General features: G+C 40.3%; 1 protein-coding gene across 1 annotated transcript in view; it reads right to left on the bottom strand.

Moving 5' to 3' along the window:
* Window positions 1–26,349, bottom strand: part of LOC128692942 (polyamine-transporting ATPase 13A3) — a 147,326-nt gene that overhangs the window by 71,767 nt on the left and 49,210 nt on the right. The window contains exons 5-7 of the mRNA XM_070104671.1: window positions 6,092–6,166; window positions 1,997–2,124; window positions 850–947 (exon numbers count right to left, since the gene is read on the bottom strand). Of these exons, the coding sequence (XP_069960772.1) occupies window positions 850–947; window positions 1,997–2,124; window positions 6,092–6,166 (301 nt within the window). The remainder of the gene's footprint in view (window positions 1–849; window positions 948–1,996; window positions 2,125–6,091; window positions 6,167–26,349) is intronic.

Genomic DNA, 26,349 nt, shown 5'->3' with positions numbered 1-26,349 from the left:
CTCTGTCTTTAAGTGAGGAGAGGCAGTATTACAATATTGCATAACAGTAAATCTACTATTTTTTTTTGTGCGTGTGTGAATAAAAAATAAAAATAGAATTCATAACTAATGAACAGAGGAAATGTTATTTTAGTGCCAGGAATGCCTGCACTGTTTATACTGGACCCTATTTTGAAACTGGAATATTTTGAAATTTGTGTGAAACTGGCAAAATTACCAATTTCTGATCACTTTATTGGGTAGTTGAAATAGTTGATTGGGTGATTTCTTGTACTCAATCAATAATATGGAAGATATACTAGCAAAATAGCTAAGAATTTGGTATACTGGAATAATGTAATTGACCTGAAATCGGACTCAAAGTGGGCAAAATTGCCAATGCGTAAATATTTCTGACACAGCAAAATTCGCGAAAGCGTAATTTTGTCAATTTTCCATCATGTTTCATACTTTTTGTTTTTTTTTTTACCTTCAGAAAAAGATTCTCTACCATTTCATAACAAACAATAACATTTTTTTTTTTTTAAATTCTGGGATAGTATAGACAAGTTTCTGATCAGGGGTCTGGACAGTGAAAGGGTTAAGAGTTTTTATGGGGATACTGAGGTGTCAGGGAAACCAGTTAGCCAGACTCTAGTCCTAGAGGTGGGAAGCCCAGTGACTACACTCTGAAGGAGAGGGGTGCATCTGAATTGTAGTATCAATGCACCTCTGGCAAGACACTGATGAGTGAGTGATGGTGAAAGTGTTTCTTCTTTTTCAAGTTAACCTACCTCAGTGGAAGAAGGCCAGTCTGTGTTGAAAAAAATTAAGGCTGAGATATGTATATAGTTAATGGAGTTCACCTACCCCAGCATCCAATCCTGGGAGTTTGTAGAAGGTCTCTGTTTCTGAATCCCAGAGATAAATTATTTTTTTGCATGAAAATACGCGTACACTGTCCATCTCTGCAAAGCAAAAAAAAAAAAATACAGTACTACAGTAAATAAAAATAAAACACTGTCTAACAGCTTCTATTAATTTTTTGAGTTATAATTTTTGTTATAGATAATGTAACACAAGTAAATACAGTCAAGTGAATCCCCATAATCAGGGCAGGAACATTACCAAGGCAGCTGCAGTCAATGGGGCACCTACAGACAAACTCTTCAATACCAAAATGCTGGTGTACTTCAATACTTTTCTTTTTAACACACCAGCTATCTCCCACCAAAGGAAGGTGGTAAAAAATAAAAAATAAAAAACATTCACCATCACTCATTCAATCCATCTTGCAAGAAGCATGTCTACAACACAATGTAGACAGCCCTACAAACTGTAACCTTCTCACCCTTCCTTCAGAGGGCATGAACTGTACTTTCCAACTATAGGACTCAAGTTCAGTTAAAAGGTTTCACTAAATCCCTTTGTAAATGTTACCATGCTCACACTCTGGCAACATGTCCATCACAGAAAAAAAAAACACTTGCTTCTACTCACGCTTATCTGACTTGCTCACACAGGCCTGCTGGATGTTCAAGTCCCTAAAACTTAAAGTCTCTTTTACCTCCTCCCTCCAATCATTTCTGGAATGAGCCACCATTCCTCCTACCTTCCATCCCAGAGGTATATACCACTTTTGTCATCCTATCCCTCTCTATCCTCTCTACATTCCTAAACCACCTCAACAACCCATCCTCAGCCCTCTGAATTATATCCTAGGTGACCCCACATCATCTTTTAATTCTCACGCTCTAAATTTCCAGCATGATATTCACACTACACTTTCCTCTCAAACATGACATCTCTGCTGCCTATAATGACATTAATTATAGAGAACTCTAATCCTGTAACTACAAAAAGTAATTACAAATATTGTAAATATTATATTATAATGAATTATATGAAATATTACATTAACTTGTTACAGACACTATTGTGGATAGCCTGAAATACACATTGTACATTCATGGAAAAAATCAATATTTCCTGATACTCAAAAGTTTATTCATATTACCCTTAATGCTGCCATCCTGGGCAGGTACTGCCAAGCTTGTTGGAAGGTTGAAGTCGTTTAACTGCTGACCAACTTCAGCACCACTGTTGCTGGTTCCGCTGTGTAGTACACTGTATTCTCTCTCATAGCTGTAATTGGTCAGAAATATTCAAAGTTTCTAGTAATATGAAACTAAAAGAATTACAAAAATAAAAAAAGTGCATATTACCCATGTTAAAAGTGAATACTAAACATATTAACCACATAAAAAAGGCGGGGGTTATTTTAAAACAATAGGTCTTGTTATTCATTAATAATATCACTACATTATTTTTGTTATTACACAACTAAAAAAAATCAAAGTTTAGAATAAGCATTTTAAGGTCACCATACATACAGTATGGCCCCACTTTACAGCGTTCCACTAATACAGTCATTTCAAATTATGACCAAAACTCGCTATACGGCTCCCCCACCTGACTTTCTAATACGGTCACCGCACCCCACCCGGTTTGCTTACATTCTCCGTGAGATCCGTAAGCAATAAGTCTCTCGATTTTGTCCGGAAACTCCAAAATTTCAAGTGTTTTTAAAAGTTATTTCATATTTTATATATACTCTGATAATTATACTGATGTATACCTGTACCTAAATAAACTTACATACTGTGCTGGCATGCAGGTACACATTAAAATCAGTAAGAGTGTCTTATGTCTCGAGATGCCATATTAGTAATGATAATAATAATCACCGAGTCTCATTTAAATGTCATATATTACGTTAATATACACATATTCATTAATCCATCTATGATATTTTTTCAAAATTATATAATAAACACGATGCATAACATATAAATATGATAAATACACCCCACAGTAGAATAAATAAACATAAATATAAGATGTGGTAGCAGACGACTTGCACAAGTGACGCCATATTAGAAATAATAATAATAATAATAATAATAATCACCGAGTCTCATTGAATGTCATATATTACGTTAATATACACATTTTCATTAATCCATCCATACCTTTTTTTCAAAATTATATAATAAACATGATACATAACATATAAAGATGATAAATACACCCCACAATAGAATAAATAAACATAAATATGAGATGTGGTAGCCAGAAAACTTGTACAAGTGACGGCAAGAATAGCATTTTCTCTAATCTAACATAAGAGAAAATATGTTACTGGGGGTAACTGTAGAAAATTATTCCTTTCGTATGTATGTAAGTTTATTCAGGTATACACAAATACAGAGAACCTAGGATAACCCAAAAAAGTGAGACAGAGTGACTTATTTCCATTGCCTTCACTCAGAGCATCATTTCTTCTAAAAATGATGTTACATGAGAATGGGAGTGTTCTTCTTTATTTATTCTACCGTATCAATGTAGAGACAACTTGTACACAAACCAGACGTGTACACTTTGTTTGTTTACAAAACTTACGTTCGCCTGGTTTGTTTACATAACTCTGTGCCTGTCCTCTCTCATGTACTCATTCTCTCTCTCATTTATTTGTTTTATCTCGTTTACTTACTCCTGACCCTAGATTAAGACTACAAATATTTTAAGGTAAGTAATGAGTGAACTGTATATGCATTTTATCGCTCAGGGATGCTTAAATATCATAGAATATTATGTGTGGGTGGAGTGGCCTGGTATGGTAGCCCTGCTGACTACCATGCACACCACACTTGATTTGTTACAATAAATACTACTCATTTCACCCTAGATTAAGACTATAAATATTTTAAGGTAAGTAATGAGTAAACTGTATATGCATTTTATCGCTCTGGGATGCTTAAATGTAATAGAATATTATGTGTAGGTGGGGTGGCCTAGTACGGTAGTCCTGCTGACTACCATACATACCACACTTGATTTCTTACAATACTTCTTGTCTCACCCTAGATTTAGTCTATAAATATTTTATGATAAGTAATGAGTGCACTATGTGTGTATTGTACTTTTTTATTGTTTTTTGATGCCTAGTTCTATTGCTAACTTAATATATGTTAGTATATTTGTATGCATTTATAAGGGAAAAAAAGGGTGTTCCACTTTACGGCGATTTCCGCTTTACGGCGGTAGCCTGGAACCTAACCTGCCGTATAAGTGGGGCCCTACTGTATCTGTCTTTTGTACTGAACAACACCTCACAACATATTAATTCAATTAGGAAGCCTCTTTTTAATGTTATTCAGTGTTGTCAAAGCTATATATTGTATCATGAGGTAATAAAATATTTACTTTTATTAATTAATTTATTTACACACCAGCCATCTACTACCAAGACAAGGTGGCCAAAAAATGAAGAAATACATTCACCATCACTCATTCAAAGGCTGTCTTGACAATTTGTTTTGTATCACAATACAGTTTATGATACTAATCAAACAAACAAACTTTATTTCCATGAAGTGGAGTACAGTATATTATACAATTTAGGTGAATGACATATATAACTACTTTACAGAAAAACCCTCATTATGCAAAACATTTCAGGCAGTCTATCATTATAGAATCATCTTAGAATTATACTCTACTTAATCTATCAAAATACACTATAGCACTAGAGTGGTGTCATATATTAATCTATCAAAATACACTATAGTACTGGAGTGGTATCATACATTAATCTATCAAAATACACTATAGTACTGGAGTGGTGTTATACATTAATCTATCAAAATACACTACAGTACTGGAGTGGTGTGATACATTAATCTAGCAAAATACACTATAGTACTGGAGCAGTGTCCTACATTATTCTACCAAAATATACTATAATACTGGAATGGTGTCATACATTAATCAACCAAGATACACTATAGTACTGGAGTGGTGTTATACATTAATCTACCAAAATATACTATAATACTGGAGTGGTGTCATACATTAATCTATCAAAACACACTATAGCACTGGAGTGGAGTCGTACATTTACACAGAAGTATACAAATGTGCAAAAAGAGCTCAAGTATTGTTCTTTTATCTCACTGGCATTTTTACACAATTGCAGTCAAGCATTTTGTGACAATATACCACAGTACTGTACATTTTTTTTATGCATTATTACAGTATATGCAACATTTCAAAATTTTAGAAACAACAGATTTAATGCTGAACTTCTTTTTCAAATTACAGCTGGAATATGTATGAAAAAAAAACTTCTAAATTCTTACAAGCTGATATTGTAAATCTTCTTTTTTCACATTTCTTTAAGAATTTCATCCAGCTTAATGCTAGAAGCTGATAGTCTAATATATCAACATGTTGTGAATGTGTTTTCTTCTTTGGGTCACCCTGCTTAGGTGGGAGACAGCCAGCGAGTCAAAAAAAATAATTACACAATTCAAGTTATAGACTGCTGCTTATTACAAAATATATTTGAATCTAGGATTGTAGTTTCAGTCTTAAATAAACCTTCTAATTACAGCAACCGAGAGATGCAATAGACTTATTCCATATATTTGTACTATGCACGATTCAATACGATTCAAAATAATGTTAGTATTTAAAATGATGTAATTTAATAACATTCATTTTGTTTGCATCAGTGGTGTACCTAGCAATAAATCCTCAAATAAATGACAAGGTTTATATAAAGCATCACAGTACACATTACTGAATACACTTCAAGCAGACACAGGGTTGTGCATTTCATAATATGGGGTTAAATATAACTCATGCAGACATTTGATATATCAACATATTTGTTTTTCATTCATGAGGGGAGCACTAAACCCATAGAGGTCACACACTGCCTTGGAGAATGAGAGGCAATCAGGTTCAATCCAAGGAAAGGGAATTCAGATTAAATTTCTTGGATTGAGAGCCCTTCACCAGTATCAAGGGACCTCCCTTGAAGGTTAGAGGGTGATATGTTAAGCATTTATAGTAATGAAAAACTAAAAGCATGCAAAAAAAATTTTAAAACTGCTGCTGAAAAAAATTAAGCAACACCTTTAAACATTACACACATTCAATAGCTGCTTAAACGTGAGGAAGAACACAGGAAGAGGCAAATTAAAGATTAACCATGGGTGGCAGTGATGCGGGGCTGGGACATAAAAATGTCAAGATGACAAAGTACCTGGCATCAGTTAAGAAATAGAGGAGATCCTGAAGACACACCCACAGTCTATTACCTGATGACTTGGGAAGTAAGCTTTTTGGTCCAGGAAGGAAAAAAACAGAATGTCAGAACCAACAAAAACATATTAATATATGAGATAAACACCATACATTAACACAACATATATTAATGAAAAATTTTACATGAGCTATAACAAATAGGTAAATCCCACACAGATGTGAAAAGGATCTGTATATTCCAACCTCAATCAGATACCTTATTCACTGTCTCATGAAGAGGGTCTCTGAAACCAAAATATATAGAGCCTTCCCACTCAATGTTTTATTTTCATCCATGTGGGATTTACCAATTCACCAATCAGTGTTTATAACACTTATAAGTTATTACAGACACATATATTCTTATTAAGATTTATTAGATATCCACAAAATTGTGTGTTTTTAATTGGTCCACAAACATGTCTCTTATAAAAGAAGGTATATTATTATTCCCATTATTATTATTATAATCAAAAAAGAAGCGCTAAGCCACAAGGACTATACAGCGCTGCAGGGCAGGAAGGAAGCGAGGGCATCAGGTGGCAAAAGGGAGATGGATGAGTAATAGGTTACGGATAACAGCGGGGCAGTGGATGGTGAAAGGGTAAAAGGCAGCAAGAGACTGAACTAGAAAGGGCTGAGGGGAGTGCGAAAAGTATCATCAGAGTTTGTGGAGTAAATCAGTCGTTGTCAAGAAGTCAATGAGAGAGTCAGGATTAAAGGAGGGTCCATCAGCAAGAAGGGAAGGTAAAGAGAGAGTAGTAGAACGAAGACGACGTTGAAGGTAAATTCTGCGTGCTCGTTGATAGAGAGGGCAGTCTAACAGAATGTGGCTAATCGATACTGGAACTTGACACTGCTCACAGAGAGGAACAGGGAGCCTCTCCATGAGATACCCATGAGTAAGACGAGTGTGGCCAATGCGAAGGCGGGAGAGAGTGGTCTCCCAACCTCGACACTGATGCCAAGAAGACGGCCAGTAACCTATGCTCGGTTTAATAGAATGAAGTTTGTTACCGAGCAGAGTTGACCAACGTTGTTGCCAACGGGTGCGAAGGTGGGTAGCTATTGCAGCAAAATAGTCCAGAAATGGAACACCTCGATAGGAAATTGGTAGGTCATGTACTGCTGACAGCGCAGCAGTGTCTGCCTGTTCATTGCCCTGTACGTCGACATGACCAGGGACCCAACAAAAAACAATATCTTTATGTTTGGTAGAGATACGGCGTAGCCAAAGTTGGATACGGAGAACTAGGGGATGAGATGTATCAAATTTTCGTATAGCCTGTAGAGCACTAAGGGAGTCTGAGACTATTACAAATGATGACACAGGCATCGATGCAATACGAATAAGTGCTGCAAGAATGGCATACAGTTCAGCAGTAAAAATGCTAGCTGAAGATAGTAAATGCCCCCGCACGACGCTGTCCGGAAACACTGCTGCGAATCCGACGCCGTCTGAAGACTTAGAGCCATCTGTGTACACAGCGGTGGCATGAGAATGGGAGTGGAAGTGATCAAGAAAAAGAGAGCGGGAAGCCACCGTAGGCAGTTGAGCTTTCGAGCAAGGGAGTGAGAAAGAACAGACCCGAACAGCTGGAACTTCCCAGGGGGGTAGGGAAAAGTGAGATGCTACATGAACATATAAAGGTGGTAACTGAAGGGAAGACAAGAGTGAATGTAGGCGAAGAGAAAAGGGATGGAGCAAACAGGGGCGGCGAACGAATAAAGAATGTCTACTAATATCGGTGACCATTCTATAAATGGAAGGATTGTGTAGATCGTGAGAGCGTACATAGTAGTGAAGGCAATGGGCATCACGGCGATCAGACAAGGATGGAACATTTGCTTCTATATAGAGGCTCTCAACAGGGGAAGAGCGAAAAGCACCAAGGCACAAACGTAATCCTTGGTGATGGATAGAGTTAAGGCTAGAGAGAGTAGCAGGAGAGGCTGCGGAATAAATCTGGTCACCATAATCGAGTTTCGATAAAACGAGGGCTGAATGTAGTCGAAGCAGAGTTCGATGATCAGCTCCCCAGGAAAGATGAGCAAGGGTTTTAAGAAGGTTTAGCCGGCTGTGACAAGATGCCTTCAGAGAGGTAATGTGAGGTTTCCAGGATAACCGACAGTCAAAGAGAAGGCCTAGAAACCTGACTGTATCACGTTCGGGGATACGGGAGCCATAGAGATACAAAGGATGATCGGAGATAACAGAGCGTCTAGTGAAAGTAACTTGGTGAGTTTTGGTACTTGAAAATTTAAACCCATGCGTGGTGGCCCAAGTGGAAACACGGTCGACCGCATGCTGGAGAGAAACTGCAATAAGGTGACAGTCAGCGCCTGCACAAGCAATAGCGAAGTCATCAACATAGAGTGATGACCAAATATTGGGTGGAAGAACAGAGGCCAAATCATTTATAGCAAGGAGAAAAAGTGTTGTGCTTAGAACACATCCCTGAGGGACACCTTCAGCTTGGACGAAGTCTGGGGAAAGAACATTATTGACTCGAACACAGAAATGTCTGTCAGTTAAAAAGTTCTTAAGGAAGGATGGTAGATTGCCTCGGAGGCCTAAGGAATGGGCCTGGGCCAAAATATTATACCTCCAAGTTGTGTCATATGCCTTCTCAAGGTCAAAAAATATGGCAATAACTGAGTGATTATTCGCAAAGGCATTACGAACATACGTATCCAAGCGTAGTAAGGGGTCTATGGTAGAACGACCCTTACGAAAGCCATATTGACTAGCGGAGAGACTGTTGTGAGTCTCTAAATACCACATTAAACGTCGATTTACGAGGCGTTCCATCACTTTGCAAACTGCACTAGTAAGAGCGATGGGGCGATAGTGGGAGGCATCATGTCCTGTAGTACCCGGTTTGCGGAAAGGGAGAACAATGGCAGATTTCCACAGCTGGGGAAGAACTCCTTGTGCCCAAATAAGATTGAAGAGGTGTAAGAGGACTACAAGGGCTGACCGATGTAAATGTTGTAACATACGAATATGAATGTCGTCAGGCCCAGCTGCCGATGATCGGCAAGCTGAGAGCGTTGCCTCCAGTTCTTGAAGTGTAAAAGGCACATTATACTGTTCTTCTCTGAGAGAAGAAAAGTCCAAGGGTACTAACTCTCTGGCAGACTTTGAGGAAAGAAATGAGGGGCATAGATGGAGCCCTCGGGAAATACGGACCAGATGTGTGCCAAGTTCAATGGCAACGTCGAGAGGGTTTGCTACATCAACACCAGTGACCCGTAGAACAGGAGCCGGGTCAGGAGAGTATTTACCACTCAATTTCCTCACTTTTTTCCAGACTGCACTCATAGAAGAAGCAGAGGTGATGGTGGAAACATAGTCTCGCCAACAAGTGCGTTTAGCTTCACGGATGACACGGCGAGCGATCGCACGCTTCTGCTTAAAATCAACAAGTCTCTCAGCGGTTCTATTGTACCGGTACCTGCCCCATGCAGCATGTTTCAAACATACTGAACGAGCACAAGCAGGAGACCACCAAGGCACGCACTTCTGAGAATGCCTGCCTGAGGTTTGGGGTATAGAATGAGAAGCTGCGGTATAAACTGATGTCGAGAAGATGTGTAGGAGCTCATCAATGGAGGATGAAGAAGGAACCTCACTAAAAGCAGTGAGGTGTGAGTAAAGATCCCAATTTGCCCGATCAAATTGCCAGCGAGGGCTACGGAAAGGTGGTGAATAGGAAGGAGAAGTAAGAATGATCGGAAAATGATCGCTGTCATGTAAGTCTGGTAAAACAGACCAGGTGAAGTCTAGTGCAGTGGAGGAAGAGCAGACTGATAGATCGATGCAAGAGAGAGTATGAGTACGAGGATCAAAATGGGTGGGAGTACCCGTATTTAAAACATGGAGGGGGTGAGAGGCGAGAAAAGCCTCCAACTGAATGCCACGTGAGTCACAATGAGACCCCCCCCAGAGGAAATGGTGGGCATTAAAATCACCAAGTAACAGAAGTGGTGGTGGTAAGGATGAAACAAGAAAGGCAAAGTCTGGGATAGAAAATGCTCGAGAAGGAGAGAGATATAAAGAACATATTGTAAACCACTTATTCAAGTGGATACGGGCTGCAGTGTAATGCAGCGAGGTATGGACAAATAGTTGACAGTACGGAATATCATTGCGTAGAAGAAGGGCACTTTCATTAAAGGTCACATCTGAGAAAGGATCTGAAGAATACAATAAATTATAGCCTGAGATAGGTTGGAAAACAGCCGAGTGTAATTTTGGTTCTTGTAAGCAAGCACCAACAGGGGAAAACCTGGAAAGCAACATCTGAAGCTCACCCCGATTACCCCTGAGGCCGCGGATATTCTACTGTAAATAGGCCATGATTGGCGATGAAGAAAATATCAGGTATCTGTAGGTAAAGGCACCTACGGACTAGAGGGGTTAGAAAAGTCAACGTGTGGTGGCATTGGAAGATGTTCAAGTAGCGAAGGAACGGAGCGTTGCGAAGAATGGGGTTGTGAAGATGGAGGAGAGGGAAGAGAAGGAACAGGAAGTGAATCAGTGTCCATTGAAGGTTTAGTCTCTGCAATATATTCTGAAATGGCTTCAAGTGTTTCAGAATTCAAAGATGTATGGGAGACCATATTGGAGATAGGAGGAGGAGGGTGAGTAAAGATTGGGACAGTAATGGACTGTACCAAAGTAGAGGGGGAGGGAAAAGTGTAAGGGACTGGAGATGAAGTGTGGGGGGGGAAAGAAGAGGCAGAAACCTGGGAGGTGGCAGAAGAGGGAGAAACTTGGGAGGGGACGGGGGTGGAAGGCATAGTACGAGGAGGAGGGTGAATCTCCACACTTGTAATAGAGCCAGAGAGAGGGGAAGAACTAGGTACAGAGACTGGAAAGGTAAAGTGTGGAGGTGGAAGAAGGGAAGGAAGGGGCAAAGAAGATTTGAGCAATGTGGATTTTTTGGACTTCTGAGTAGAGGGGCGATTGGTATGAGGTGTCGTACGAGGTCTTGTCGATACTGGGGCTTGTGAGGAAGGACGCGAAGATGTGAGAACAGACTGAGTTGTAGTCGGGACGTCAGAGCCAAGGACAGCAAAAGGATTAGATGCCGTAGTGGCTATGGGAGGGGTAACAACAGAGGAGGCTGCAGAAGATGGGACCCCAGAAGTGGGGGGATGTTTGGAAACACGAGAATAAGAAACACGGGGTAGTCTCCCTTGGAGGCGGAGATGAGTAACTGCCATAGCATAAGGGAGACCTTCTGCTTCTTTGAGGCAACGGATTTCACGTTCATTTAAGTAGACCTGGCAACGGCGGGAGTACGAAGGGTGAGCTTCATTACAATTAAGGCAAGATGGAGGTTGACTGCAAGATGTATTAGAATGGTCGTCGGCACCACAGACTGGGCGTTCGGCAAGAGATCTGCAATATTTCGCTGGGTGACCAAAACGCTAGCAATTTCTACATTGTTGCGGTGTAGGTATCACCTTTCGAACTTGTAACCGATGTCCCGCGACATATACAGAGGACGGGAGTTCTCGGCTGTCAAAAGTTAAACGAGCCACATTGCAAGGGTAACGTCTCCGCCCTCGGGCAGGAAGGACATAAGTGTCTACTTTGAGGATTGGGAGATCCTGGAGTTCCAGCTGTTCAAAAATGTCATTGCCACATGACTGGAAATTCTGTTGGACTATGGTATGGGGTAGAATGACAGTACCACTACACGAATTGAGAGAAAGATGTTTTTCAATAGTGATAGGAGTAGTATCGATATTCGAAAGGAGAGAAAGATCATGAGCTTGGGTAGCATTCTGGACAGTGACGATGTGTGTACCGCTCTTGAGAGCGTGAAATGAAATATCTCTGCCAACATGACGCAGGAGCGCTTTGCCAATACTATGGTCAGAAAGGTAGGCAGAAGAAGAAGTTGGTCTTAAAGTAAAGAATTTAGTCCATTGTGTGGTCCGAAACTGAGCGTGGAGAGGGAGTGCTTGACGTGTCGGTCCTTTCCGAGTAGAATGGGAAGGTAACGAAGGAGCATCATCAGGAGATTGACGTTGGCGTTTAGGAGTAGGACCGGAGTTGGTCCGGCATGAAATGGGCGGGCGATTCGAAAATTGCCGTACCGTAGAGGGAGAAGCCGGAAGCATAGTCAAAGGAGAGCGGAGTTCAGACAAATCGAAGGAGTCAGTCGAAGCCCCGGTACCTGAAGCGGGTGAGGAAACAGCACCAGCAAGAGGTACAGGGGCATCAGGAGTGTCCGAAGAGTGGTCTAAACACAAGGCAGGGTCAGAATGGGGTGCGGTATCAAGAAGGGGCCCGGGGGTAGTGGTTTCATGGACTTGGGCTGCCATGGTTAGGTTACTCCTTTGCTTTTTGTTTTTAAGAAAAAAAAAGAAAGAAGAAAAGAAAATAAAAATAAAAAAAAAGAATAAAAAAAGGGGGGAGCGGGGAGGAATAGTTCCCAGGAGGAATGAAAGGGCCGGAAATCTCCCTCCGCGCCCAAGAGGACCTCAACACCGCTAGTAGCGCAGATGCAGCATGGAACCCGTGCCATACCCTACCCTTCATGCCAGTAAACCAGCAATCCGGGATAGCAACCTCACATCTGCCGAGCTACCTCGGTGGACAAAAGAGAGGGCGGCCGGATATCCGCCACAAAGCATACCTCTTTCGGCCACCACCCCCGGAATCCGAAAGGTGGCTTCCAGAGATACACCCGTCGCCCAAAAGACACCCAAAGCTACTCCGGGATACCAGAGAGGGATTGGGACATCCCCAGGCAATCCAGATTCCACGGCAAACTACGCCACCGCCAAGAACCTCAACGGAATGGGATGGACCCCGGTGTCCTTTCCCCTACCTAGGAACTAGCGCGCCTGTGGGAGAAATCCCGAAGGCCAAAAGGGAGGGGTGAGGAGGAGGAGGAGGAATGGAAAAAGGGGAGGATGGGGAGGATGGGATAGGGGAGGGGAGAATGGGGGGTAATTAGGTTCGGTCTGAGGAAGAAGACCGACAGGGCTAATTCCTCAGACCAAGAGCCTCTTCACCACGCCAAGGAGCCCCCCTTGAAGAGGATTATTATTCCCAAAAATACTGAGCTCAGTTCAGTTACATGCATAAATTCTTAATCCTGATAATGAGTAAATCCACACCTTTAGTCCCTTCACCACTTAAGACACAGAATCTCATGTCCAAAATGCTTAACTTGAGCATTCTTTTTCAACTCAAACTCCTACTTCATATGTGGCTGAATAATTTTTAATATAGCATTTGAGTATATGGCAATAATCAAATTTACACCCACATCTACCATATGTCTCCCCCCCATCTATCCTATGTCATGAACTCACTTTACCTCTTTTACCCCATCATCTCAATTGCCTCCAAAAAGCCCAATATTAAACTTTCCTTATTCTTCTTCTTCTTTCAACGTACCAGCTGTATCCCACCAAGGTGGGGTGGCCCAAAAGGAAAAACCAAAGTTTCTCCTTTCAAATTTAGTAATATATACAGGAGAAGGGGTTACTAGCCCGTTGCTCCCGGCATTTCAGTCGCCTCTTACGACATGCATGGCTTACAGAGGAAGAATTCTGTTCCACTTCCCCATGGAGATAAGAGGAAATAAACAAGAACAAGAACTACAAAGAAAATAGCAGAAAACCCAGAGAGGTGTGTATATATATGCTTGTACATGTATGTGTAGTGTGACCTAAGTAAGTAGAAGTAGCAAGACGCATCTGAAATCTTGCATTTTTATGAGAGAAAAAAGGACACCAGCAATCCTACAATCATGTAAAACAATTACAGGACTTTCCTTATTACATGGGTAATAATGGAAATTTGATGTTTTTTTCTGAGCTGAGTACTTTTATTACAAGGGTCATGTCATCAAGTAGTGAAAGAATAAAAGGGTAGTAAAGGGGAGCATTAAGTTGGTACCAGGGGAGCCTTAGTGATATTGCTGGTTCAAAAGACACACTGCTTCCATAACTTCTCTCCACATATACAGTACAGTATATTTTTTCTAATTTCATTTAATTTTTATGTACATTATAAATTCAGACCAATGTGAAAATTAACCCGTAAACGGTTCAAACAGATCTACGTTCACATGCATAGTACTCCAAAAGTAGATCTACTTTTTTTTACATATTTTCAAACATAAAAAAAAAAAGTAGATCGAAGTTTTTTACACGTTTTCAAATGTACAAAAAAAAAAAAAGATCTACTTTTTTTACATATTTTCAAATGTTGAAAAAACGTATATATACATTTGGACCGTTTACGGGTTAAATAAGGTGGAGAAGAAAAACTTTCCAGGTAAGTCATGCGTGGAGTTTCCATTGATCAACTGTAACTAAGTAACTTCCTGTATCTTCACCATCAATCACTCCACACAACTGAAGATCATAGAATCAGTTTGCAATAATGAATGGTACTTCTGAAATTATACCATTAGTATATTAACTACCTTTTTTGTTAAATTAGACACATGTGCAACTCTTGGGTATCTTTATTGAGGAAACGTTTTGCCACACAGTGGCTTCATCAGTCCATACAAAGGATAAACTTGAAGAACAGGAGGAGAATCAGTCCCTCAACCTTGAGTCGATGTGGTCAGTCTTGAGTAGAATACAGCATATGAGCGGAGAAGCAGCTTATAAGCCATATGGCAGGAGAGGTGCAGCAGTCGTAGGTGGTGTCACATTTGTCCAATGTGGAAGTAGGTCGTGCCCAAGGGTTAGGCAAGCGAAGAATTCCCAAGTATTAAGATCCCAAGAAGTTGCAGTGTCTGACAGGATTGTAGATGAATGGTTCAAAGAACCGACACGTTAAATTAGACACATGTGCAACTCTTGGGTATCTTTATTGAGGAAACGTTTCACCACACAGTAGCTTCATCAGTCCGCTCATATGCCGTATTCTACTCAAGACTGATGGACTGACCACGTCGACTCAAGGTTGAGGGACTGATTACCTCATTCTCCTCCTATTCTTCAAGTTTATCCTTTGTATGGACTGATGAAGCCACTGTGTGGCAAAACGTTTCCTCAATAAAGATACCCAAGAGTTGCACATGTGTCTAATTTAACAACGTGTCGGTTCTTTAAACCATTCATCTACAACTACCTTTTTTATTGTGCATATAATTGTAATTAACTGCATAAGAAATCCTACTTAATAGTCTGTGTCTAAATCTTAAGTAGTCTTTAAGCATTAGGATTAGTCTGCCCAAAATGCATTGTGCACTAATGGCTTTGTTTTGTGCTTAACAATGTTTTACTGCATGCAAACTGCAAACATTATCTTTGTTCAGCATAAAAGAAATAAAAATCTGAATTTGAACACAATTCATAATACCCTTAGCTTTTGGAAGTACCAAAAGCTTGGATGTTTTTTAAAATTTGCTTTTTTTTATCAAAATCAAATTAAATTTTTTATTTCTTTGTATTGTATATAATGTGTAGTTTATATGTAATAAAATATTGTTAAGCACAAAGCAATCCACTGGCATGCAATAGCATTTCAGGCAGACTTACAATTAGACAGATTATGGAGTAGTGAATTTTAATTATGTATTATTACAAAAAACATTATAAGTAATAAAATTTATAGTAGAGAGGTAGGAAAAAAAATATTACGATTAGCACAATTTACAAAAGTACAATTTTAAGTGTGCATTAATACTTTAATGTAGGTAGTAGGTTGGTAGACAGTAACCACCCAAGGAGGCACTACCATCCTGCCAATTGAGTGCCAAACAGGAACCTGTAATTGTTTTACATGATGGTAGGATTGCAGGTGTCCTTTTTCGGTCTCATAAACATGCAAGATTTCAGGTACGTCTTGCTACTTCTACTTACACTTACACATAGGTCACATTACACATATATGTACAAATGTACAAGCATATATATACAAAGCCCTTTGGGTTTTCTTCTGTTTTCTTACTGGTTCTTGCTCTTATTTATTTCCTCTTATCTCCATGGCGAAGTGGAACAGAATTCTTCCTCCATAAGCCGCGTGTGTTGTAAGAGGCAACTAAAATGCCAGGAGCAAGGGGCTAGTAACCCCTTCTCCTGTATAGTATATTATTAAAGTTAAAAAGAGAAAAGTTTGTTTCTTTTTGAGTCACCCTGCTTTGGTGGGATATGGCCAGTTTGTTGAAAGAAGAAGATTAATACTTTAAATTAAGTTAATTGTGATTTCTTGAGTAGTTTCAAACTCGTTCTATGATTTCAGGCATAGTATAGTGTTGGTACAGTTCAGTTTAGATGAAGTGATTTTTAATTATAGTCCTAAACTGACTGGCAGACAGGAGACCTTTTACTGGTTTGGGCAATGAATTCCAGATCTTGGGGCCCTTTACACTGCACTATTGTATAGGGTGAGACAAACATGAGGGATATCGAAGAGAGTTTTGGCCTTGTGTTGTGCCTGTGTGTTCTATTGTAGCTATCAAGAAGTTTGAGAGGAGACTGGAGTTAAATGTTCTGCATATATAGCAGGCATAGTAATATGAGTGCATATTTTGTATATTAAATAAGTTCAAATTCTCGAAGAGTGGAGGGGTGTGTTGTCTGGCGCTGGAGTTGATCATCCACACAGCACCTTTTTGTTGGAATATTAATGGTTTAATGTGATTAGTTATAGATCGGAGATCCCCAAGTACAAATACCATAGGTGAGGTAATGGTAGATTAGAGTGGTATAGTGTAAGTAGTACCATCTGGGGTACATAGTACCTTATTTCAGAAAGGATGCCTTCTGTTTTGGAGACTTTAACTATATGTTGGATGTGGGGACTGAAATTTAAGGTTGCAGTCAAGGTGAAGACCTAAAAATTTGCCCTCAGTGTGTCTTGTAATGGGGGAACCATTGCTCAATATGTTAAACATTAAAAAGATTAAAGATTTTATTTCTTTGTAAAGGTTACAATGTGCAATTACAATTTTGATTTATTAAGTACAAAGAAAGGAGCTATCATGCTGGGGCATTTCGGGCAAATAAATCCTAGTATACATAATAACTACTTAAGTCTAGACAAGATAAGAATGGTTAACTTTTAATAAATCTTTATATAATCTTAGTACTAATGTGAGGTAGTCAGGGTTACCTGGAGGTTACCTGGAGGTTATTCCGGGGATCAACGCCCCCGCGGCCCGGTCCACGACCAGGCCTCCCGATGGATCAGGGCCTGATCAACTAGGCTGTTACTGCTGGCCGCACGCAGTCCGACGTACGAGCCACAGCCCGGCTGATCCGGCACCGACTTTAGGTATCTGTCCAGCTCTCTCTTGAAGGCAGCCAGGGGTTTATTGGCAATTCCCCTAATGCTTGATGGGAGGCTGTTGAACAGTTTTGGGCCCCGGACACTCATGGTGTTTTCTCTTAGTGTACCAATGGCGCCCCTACTTTTTATTGGCGGCATTTTGCATCGCCTGCCCAGTCTTTTACTTTCGTAGGGAGTGATTTCTGTGTGCAGATTTGGGACCATTCCTTCCAAGATTTTCCAAGTGTAGATTATGATATATCTCTCCCTCCTGCGTTCCAACGAGTACAAGTCAAGTGCTTCCAAGCGTTCCCAGTAGTTACGGTGCTTGACAGAACTTATACGTGCAGTAAAGGATCTCTGTACACTCTCTAGATCTGCGATTTCACCTGCTTTGTATGGAGATGTTAATGTACAGCAGTATTCCAGCCTAGAGAGAACAAGTGATTTGAAAAGGATCATCATGGGCTTGGCATCTCTCGTTTTGAAAGTTCTCATTATCCATCCTTTATAAGAATAATAATCTTGAAGTTGCACATAATAAAAACAACATTACAATTAATGGTTCAAACAGTAATATTTTATGGATTGGCAGATGTTTTAATAGACTAGAGGTCATATAATATAATATTTGGGAGAGTTGCTTCAAACTGATTAAAAGTTGTTTTGGTTGGTTTAGTTAGTATTAAGAGATGAGATCGTTTTTAAGCATAGCCCTAAATTTGTGTGTAATCAGGGGATCCTTTGCTGGTTCAGGTAGGGAATTCCAGATCTTTGGGCCCTTTATGTGCATTGCCTTTTTGCATAGTGCAAGACTGACATGAGGGTTGTCGAAGAATGCCTTGTGCATTGTATTGTCACTGTGCATTCTGATGTAGCTATCAACGAGAAGCTGAAGAGGAGGGTTTTTTATTGGGGTGTAATGTTCTGTATATATAGTAAGAACAATAATATGAGCGTACATCTTGTACATTTAGGAGGTTCAGGCTTTAAGTGGTGGGGTGTGGTGTCTGGCACAGGAGTTGGTAATCATCTGCACAGCAGCTTTACCTTGGGTTATAAAAGGTTTAAGGTGGTTGACTGTGGTTGATCTCCCAAGCACAAATACCATAGGTGACGTAGGGATATATTAACCCTTTGACTGTCGAGACCCCAAATCTTGAAGTCTCTCTCTGTCACAAAATATTCGAAAAAAAAAAAATTCTTATAAAATGATAATCTTTTCCCAATGATAATGACACCAAAAGTATGAAATCTGATGGAAAACTTACGGAATTACGCTCTTGCAAAGTCATCAATCTCGGCGATATATATGCAACAGCGATTTCACCCACTTTGAGCCCTATTTTCTGCCAATTCCATTGTTCCTGTCGACCAAACTCACAGCTGTTTCGCTAGAACTCCATTTGTTCTATCGATTGAGTATGAGAAACTGCCCATTTACTGATTTCAACTACCCAATAAAGTGGTCAGAAATTGGCAATTTGGCCAATTTCATGCAAAATAACACAATGCCAATTTCAAAATAGGGTCCAGAATAAACAATGTACACATTCCTGGCACTAAAATAACATTTTCTCTGTTCATTAGTCATGTCTCCAGGCCCCTCTTATATTACTCTTGCTTTCTATTTTGAATTTTTATTCAGACAAAAAATAGAAGATTTACTGTTATGCAGACTACTGCATTATTGTAATAATTGTATAAATAATGTCAACCCATTCATGACTGCATATTAGAATGGCTAGTTGGACACTTATTGTTTACTCTTGAACATCGGCAAAAACCGAACATTTTTCGCTACTTAGAGCTCAATTTCAAGGTCCTTTTTATCTCTATTTCTGTAATATGTCTTCCATTCTATCAAATGAGACCAAGAAAACAAGAATAAAATGATAAATACTCTACGAAAATACACCTCAAAGTCGGCATTTTAATCCAAAAATACGGTCCGAGTTTTTTTCCTCATTATGCACTGCGTGCTGCAGGATTTTTTTATACTGCACACACTGACCATACACACCCATTCTTTCACATGTGGGCCAACCAGCTTTCTCCCACTTGATTTGAAGCCGCTAGAATTTTAGCGTAATAATATGTCAAAAACACTGGCTCTTAAGATGTATATATACGACACCGACAGTCAAAGGGTTAAAGAGTGCTAAAGGGTAAGGAGTGTCATTTGGGGCACATAGTACCATACCTTGCAAAGGATGCCTACTGATTTGAAAATTTTCTTGAATATATGCTGGATGTGGGAATGAAATTTATGATTATAGTTAAGGTGAAGACCTAGAAATTAACCCTCAGTTAAGTTGGATATTTAAGGCTCTGTTTCCGAACAGCATGTAGTAGGTTTGTCTAAACTGAAAGCGAGTTTGTTGGTTGTCATCCCCGTAGATATTTTCAATAGCTCGTCGTTAACAGTGTCACCAAGCACAATTGGGTTTGAGCAAGAGAAGACAGAGGTAGTGCCATCTGTTAACCCTTTGACTGTTTCAGGGCCCTCTCTGAAACTGTCATTCTATGTCGCCAAATATTCGAAAAAAAAAAATTATTTTTTCTTATGAAAATGTTAGGAATATTTTTACTAGTGTTTTAAGCCTAAAAAAAAATTTTTGCCATCAGTACTTACCGATATAGAGCCGCAAAGTTTGCAGAAATTGACGTGCGTATGGCAACAGCGGCGACTGCCGCCCACCCGGTATTCTTTTATTTACTCTAATTCAAAGGTTTCTTGCATTTTTCAATATTTTTCTTTTCCAGGTAACTTATGTGGCCTGTGAGACCAATGTAAGGTGCATTGTTCAAATATACACTCATTATTTACAACACAATAACAGAACAAACTTTATCACTATTAGTTTGTGTATACACTTTGTTTACACAAACAAACAATACAAAACAATGTTTATTACTATTGTTCCATAATATATATACATATGTACAGTCACTAAGCACGTTCCTAGAACTGCTGCAGCTTGTGGAACTCTTTGAAACATGGGTATATGCAGAGGGGCACTTCACACTCCTCACACATAAAACGAGTGTCTCTGCGTGTTTGTGGGCGTTTTGTGGTATGCATACATACATAACACCTCTTCTGAGAATTTTTCTTGGCAGTAGTAGGAGGCAGTTGTATGGGGTAGTGATCACCAGGCCTCATACGAGATGACGTCTGTGGGCGCTGGTCTATTGCAGGAGTTGCTCCTTTGTACTTTGCAATTATTTGTCTGATTACTGACAGGCAAAATTCACCATATTTTGGTGTTTTGTTGGTCTTCAACTTGTATATGTTATAAGCATTTAGCATAGAGATATCAACAAGATGGAAAAAAAGTTTGATATACCACTTATAACTCTTGCGTACACAGTCTGCAAACCCAATCTGCATGTCACATTTGTCCACTAAGCGCATATTGAGGTTGTAGTCCATGACAGCTGCAGGCTTTAGAATGGGTTCATTGGTCTCTCTGTTGTCCCTGCCACTGGGTACCATTTCGTTTGTGTGAACTGATGTCAACAATGTGACATCACGTTTGTCATGCCACCGAAATGCCATGATGTCATTGGCAGCAAAGGCTTGCACCTCACCTCTGCGAGTGCCAGCGTCGAACCTTGGCATATGTTTGCGATTACCACGCACTGTGCCACACACGTCTGTCAAGTTCACTCGCAAGAAATCACTGAGTAAGGGGCTTGTGTACCAGTTATCAGTAAATAACATATGCCCCTTACCAAGATATGGTTCCATCATTGTTCGAACCACATCACCAGAGATACCCAATAACTTCATGGTATCTCTCAAAGTATTACTGCCAGTGTACACAATAATATCTAAAACAAGACCACTTCTGCAATCACACAGTACAAATAGCTTTATACCAAAGCGTTTCCTCTTGCTTGGTATATATTGCTTGAATGAGAGTCTTCCTTTGAATAAAATCAAGGACTCATCAATAACAAGCTTCCTGAAGGGATAAAAATACATGCAGCACTTTTGTTTCAGGTACATAAACACATTTCTTATCTTATATAACCTGTCGCTTCTGTCAGGCCTGGTTTTGTCTGAAAAGTGTAACATACGCAACAGTATCAGGAAACGATTGACACCTATAATGTCACTAAAACCTGGAGTTGAAATCAGGCGATCTGTTGTCCAGTATGTGGTGACAGTGTGCTTATACACATGTGGCATAAGCATTATTGTGGCAAAAAACAGGTACATCTCTGCCACAGTTGTCTCCTTCCACTTGTGTAGCCGTGATTTTGGTGAGAGAATTGTATTTGCCATGGTGTATTCACAGTATGTGTTGGTTTCCCTGACAATGATGTCCATCAGGGGTTCATCGAAGAATAACTCAAAGCAGTCCAGTTCACTGGCATTGTTCCCAAGTGGACAAGATGGCTTTATTCCACTTTGTGTTTCATCAAAGTCATGGGGACTGGGAACAAACTCGTCACCGTCCTGCCAATCCCAGATGCGGTCTGCTGGTGGGGTCTGGATATTGTACCGTGGTTGTGGCTGTGGTTGTGGCTGTGCAGGTTGTGGTGGTGCAGGTTGTGGCAGTGTGGGGTAGGGTGAGGCTGGTTGTTCTGCTGAGTCAGCCGCGTGGCTAGTAGCGTGGCCCGGTGATGGTGCCACATGGGCCATGCCACCCTCACTATCACCACCACTGCCTCCTCCCTCACTGTCACCATTCATACCCATCGTTACAATATCGTCATCTTCACTATCAGGTCGTGGTGTTGGGCCACGGGATGTGCTCCCAGAGTTTCTCCTTCCCCTTGGAACAACATATGAAACACTACCAGACCGCATGCTACGTCGTACATACTGGCGCTTCACTGGGGAATATTCACTCTCACTGTCACTAGAACTGCTTTCAATGACCTTGAAATCACTATCACTATCACTATCACTATCACTGCTATCATCAGGGTGTTGTACACGACCAAATAGTTTCCTCTTTCGTCCTGGTACAGGCGAACGTGAACGTGAACAAGCCGGCACAGCACCAGAGGTCGAAGGTTGTGGGTCATCTGGGTTTTCGTCACTATTTACGTTATCCTGGGCACTTTTTTCGGTAACACTCACTTGAAAACCCTTGAATTCACTGTCACTGACACTTTCATCGCTGTTAGAGCTATCACTTGGGAACAAAAGACCTCCAATCCGCCGAGGAGTGAGGAACTTCTTACCGAGAGGCATGGTGAAAATGGACTGACAACATGGCGTTCCCACAATGCACCGCTAGGTCCCAGATTTTTTTCACAGGGTGCACACCGACCACTGAGACCCATTCTCTCCCGTGTAGGCCTATCAGGCCTTTGGCGCTCGATTTGAAGCCGCTAGAATTTGTGCGTATAAATACGTCAGAAACATTGGCTCGTAAGACGTATTTATACGTCGGAAACAGTCAAAGGGTTAATGGAAATGGTTTAAGGAGATGAGATGCATTGGGGAGATCACTGATGTAAATGAGAAAGAGCATAGGGTGAAGGACACTGCCCTGTGCCATTCCAATGGCTACAGGCTGAGTAGTCAAGGTTACATCATTTGTGGAGACATACTGATGTCTACTGCTAAGATAAGAGTTTAGGTATTCAAGAGTATGTCCTCTGACCCCGTAATGTCCTAGTTTAAGGAGTAAAATATTGTGGTCCACTGTATCAAATGCTTTCTGCAGGTCTATGAAAAACCCAAGAGAATATTCGTTTTTTTCAAGCACTGCATATAGCAGTTCAAGCATTTGTTTAATTGCATCATTTGTAATTTTTTCAACCTAAGCCCAAACTGGCAGGGGGCTAAGTTTTGTTGTGAGATATTAGGCAGGAGTAAACTCACATATGTACAGTAAACACAAGTTGCACTATAATAGCTCAAGTTTTCAATATCCTGAGATTTAAATTAAAACTTCATCGGAGTACAAAACAAATTCTGGCCATAAAATAGAGTGAAAAACCAACGTCAAAGAAATGGGAGTGATCATGTCGGAGGATCTCACCTTGAAGGACCATAACATTGTATCAATCGCATCTGCTAGAAAAATGACAGGATGGATAATGAGAACCTTCAAAACTAGGGATGCCAAGCCCATGATGACACTCCTCAGGTCGCTTGTTCTATCTAGGCTGGAATATTGCTGCACACTAACAGCACCTTTCAAGGCAGGTGAAATTGCTGACCTAGAAAACGTACAGGGAACCTTCATGTCACGCATAACGGAGATAAAACACCTCAATTACTGGGAGCACTTGAAGTTCCTGAACCTGTACTCCATGGAATGCAGGCGGGAGAGATACATGATTATATACACCTGGAAAATCCTAGAGGGACTAGTCCCAAACTTGCACACAAAAATCACTTACAACGAAAGCAAAAGATTCGGCAGACGATGCAACATCCCCCAATGAAAAGCAGGGGTGTCACTAGCACGTTAAGAGACAATACAATAAGTGTCAGGGGCCCGAGACTGTTCAACTGCCTCCCAGCATACATAAGGGGGATTACCAATAGACCCCTGGCTGTCTTCAAGCAGACACTGGACAAGCACCTTAAGTCAGTACCTGACCAGCCGGGCTGTGGCTCGTACGTTGGATTGCGTGCAGCCAGCAGTAACAGCCTGGTTGATCAGGCTCTGATCCACCAGGCGGCCTGGTCACAGACCGGGCAGCGGGGGCGTTGACCCCCGGAACTCTCTCCAGGTAAACTCCAGGTAAACTAGTGGCATGCCTTTACTATTATTTCTTGCTATTTTTACTTTATGTTTTTTACTCCATAAGTCATAGAAATCATTGATAAAAGATTTCAGGAATGTAACCTGAGTGAATGTGATCGTCCATTGTATCTCATCAAGCGATGTCGGACTATATTTTATTTTTAACCTGTCAATGATCACTTAGTTCGAGTACTCTAGTGTTCTAATTATGTAAGGAATTTGTGTTCTGCAAAGTTAGCATCACTGTTTGAAGGTTTTTGTTAGACCCACTGAGTTTTCAAGTAAATTACAGCCATTTACACTGTATATTAAAAAAAATGTCTAGTATTGGATGAATGGATGACAAAATGGAAATACACACTGTACTGTACTGTAATATGAATGAGCATGAACACAGTGTTCAACACTGACATTACGAGAATTATTGCTTATCAGGAAAAAACAGCTTCAATACAAAAATAACAATGTCTACTAAACCTAAAGACACGAATGATAATGTGTTTACACAACATCATCTAGTAGATATTGCGGTACAAAGCAAGGAACTCACGGCTTCATCTGAGATGGTGGCACCATCAAAGGTACCACCTTAAAATTAAGTATAAATAATTTTAAAGCAAATAAACAATTAATTACAAAATTTAATTAAGAAAATTAATTTTAGTAATCTTTTTATATAAGATTAAAAAGAAATCTGAAAATTTCAAGTGAATATCATATCACAATAGGATCATAGCATGAATTAGCATGCAACTTATGTCCAACTTAGTAAAGCCATTTGTGAAATATTGATTAAACCATAACAACTTTTACCCTACAAATCCATAAAAAGTGCTGCTAATAATCTTCCTGTCTTTTGATGGAGCTGAGCTCCAGCTTCTAGGCCTGCTATTAACCTGAATTTTAAAGGATTTAGCTTCTACTTTTTGACCTGATGCTCAAGCTGTGTTTAAGATTTTGGGTTTTCAAGTACAGTGGTCCCTCAATAATCGTCCGGCCTGAAAGTCATCCATTTTGGAAATCGTCGCGTTATTTTGTCTAAACATTGGCTCGCAAATGGTCCCTTAACTCGCTAATCGTCCTTCGTTCTGGACGCGTACTCACGGCTCTGAGCCATCTCGGCCTCCGTTCCCAGCCAGTGTGCCATTGTTTACCAGTGAGCGACGGTCCCTTCACGTGTTCATACGACATATTTCATAATATTCCATTTATTTTAGTGCTTGCAAGTGCTAAATAAGCTACCATGGCTCCAAAGAAACCTCCTAGTGCCAAGCCTTTGGTTAAAAAGGTGAGAAATACAACTGAATTTAAGAAAAACATCATTGAACAATATGAAAGTGGTGTACATGTGGGCGAACTGGCCAGGATGTATAACAAATCCCGTACAACCATATCTTCCATCATAGCCAAGAAGAAGGAAATCACGGAAGCTGTTGTTGCAAAGGGGGTAAATATGCTGACAAAAATGAGATCACCAGTACTCGAAGATGTTGAGAAGTTATTATTGGTGTGGATAAACGAGAAACAATTAGCAGGAGACAGTCTTATGACGTCGCTTATTTGTGAAAAGGCTAGGCAGTTGCATGACGATTTGGTAAAGAAATTGCCTGCAACTAGTGGTGATGTGAGTGAATTTAAGGCCAGCAAAGGCTGGTTTGAGAGATTTAAGAGGCGTACTGGCATACACAGTGTGGTAAGGCATGGTGAGGCTGCCAGTTCGGACCACAAGGTGGCTGAAAAATATGTGCAGGAATTCAAGGAGTACATAGAGGCTGAAGGACTGAAACCTGAACAAGTGTTCAATTGTGACAAAACAGGCCTCTTTTGGAAGAAAATGCCAAAGAGGACCAACATTATTCAGGAAGTTAGTTAGTTTAATATGTTTATTATGCACCCCATACCTATCCTGTGGGCGGTAGTCAAAAGATTACAGAGGTACATAATTGGTCCAGGGACTGGACTCCAAAGTTTTGATAGCTGAGCAAGTTACAGAGGTAATGAACTCACAATTTACAAAGGTAATGAACTCACAATTTACAAAGGTAATGAACTCCAGGTAGGTCTGGTCACAATCATGACAAGTTACAAAGGTATTTACAGATTACAGAGGTACGTAATGGGTCCAGGGACTGGGCCCCCAAAGTTTTGATAGCTGAACTAGGTACAAAGGTAATGAGCTCACAAGTTACAAAGGTAATGAATTCTGTAGAATGGTTACTTATGTTTATACAT

Source organism: Cherax quadricarinatus, chromosome 5 (assembly GCF_038502225.1).
Source record: "Cherax quadricarinatus isolate ZL_2023a chromosome 5, ASM3850222v1, whole genome shotgun sequence".
Classification (NCBI taxonomy): Eukaryota; Metazoa; Arthropoda; class Malacostraca; order Decapoda; family Parastacidae; genus Cherax; species Cherax quadricarinatus.
This window is presented reverse-complemented; position numbering and strand designations above follow the sequence as displayed.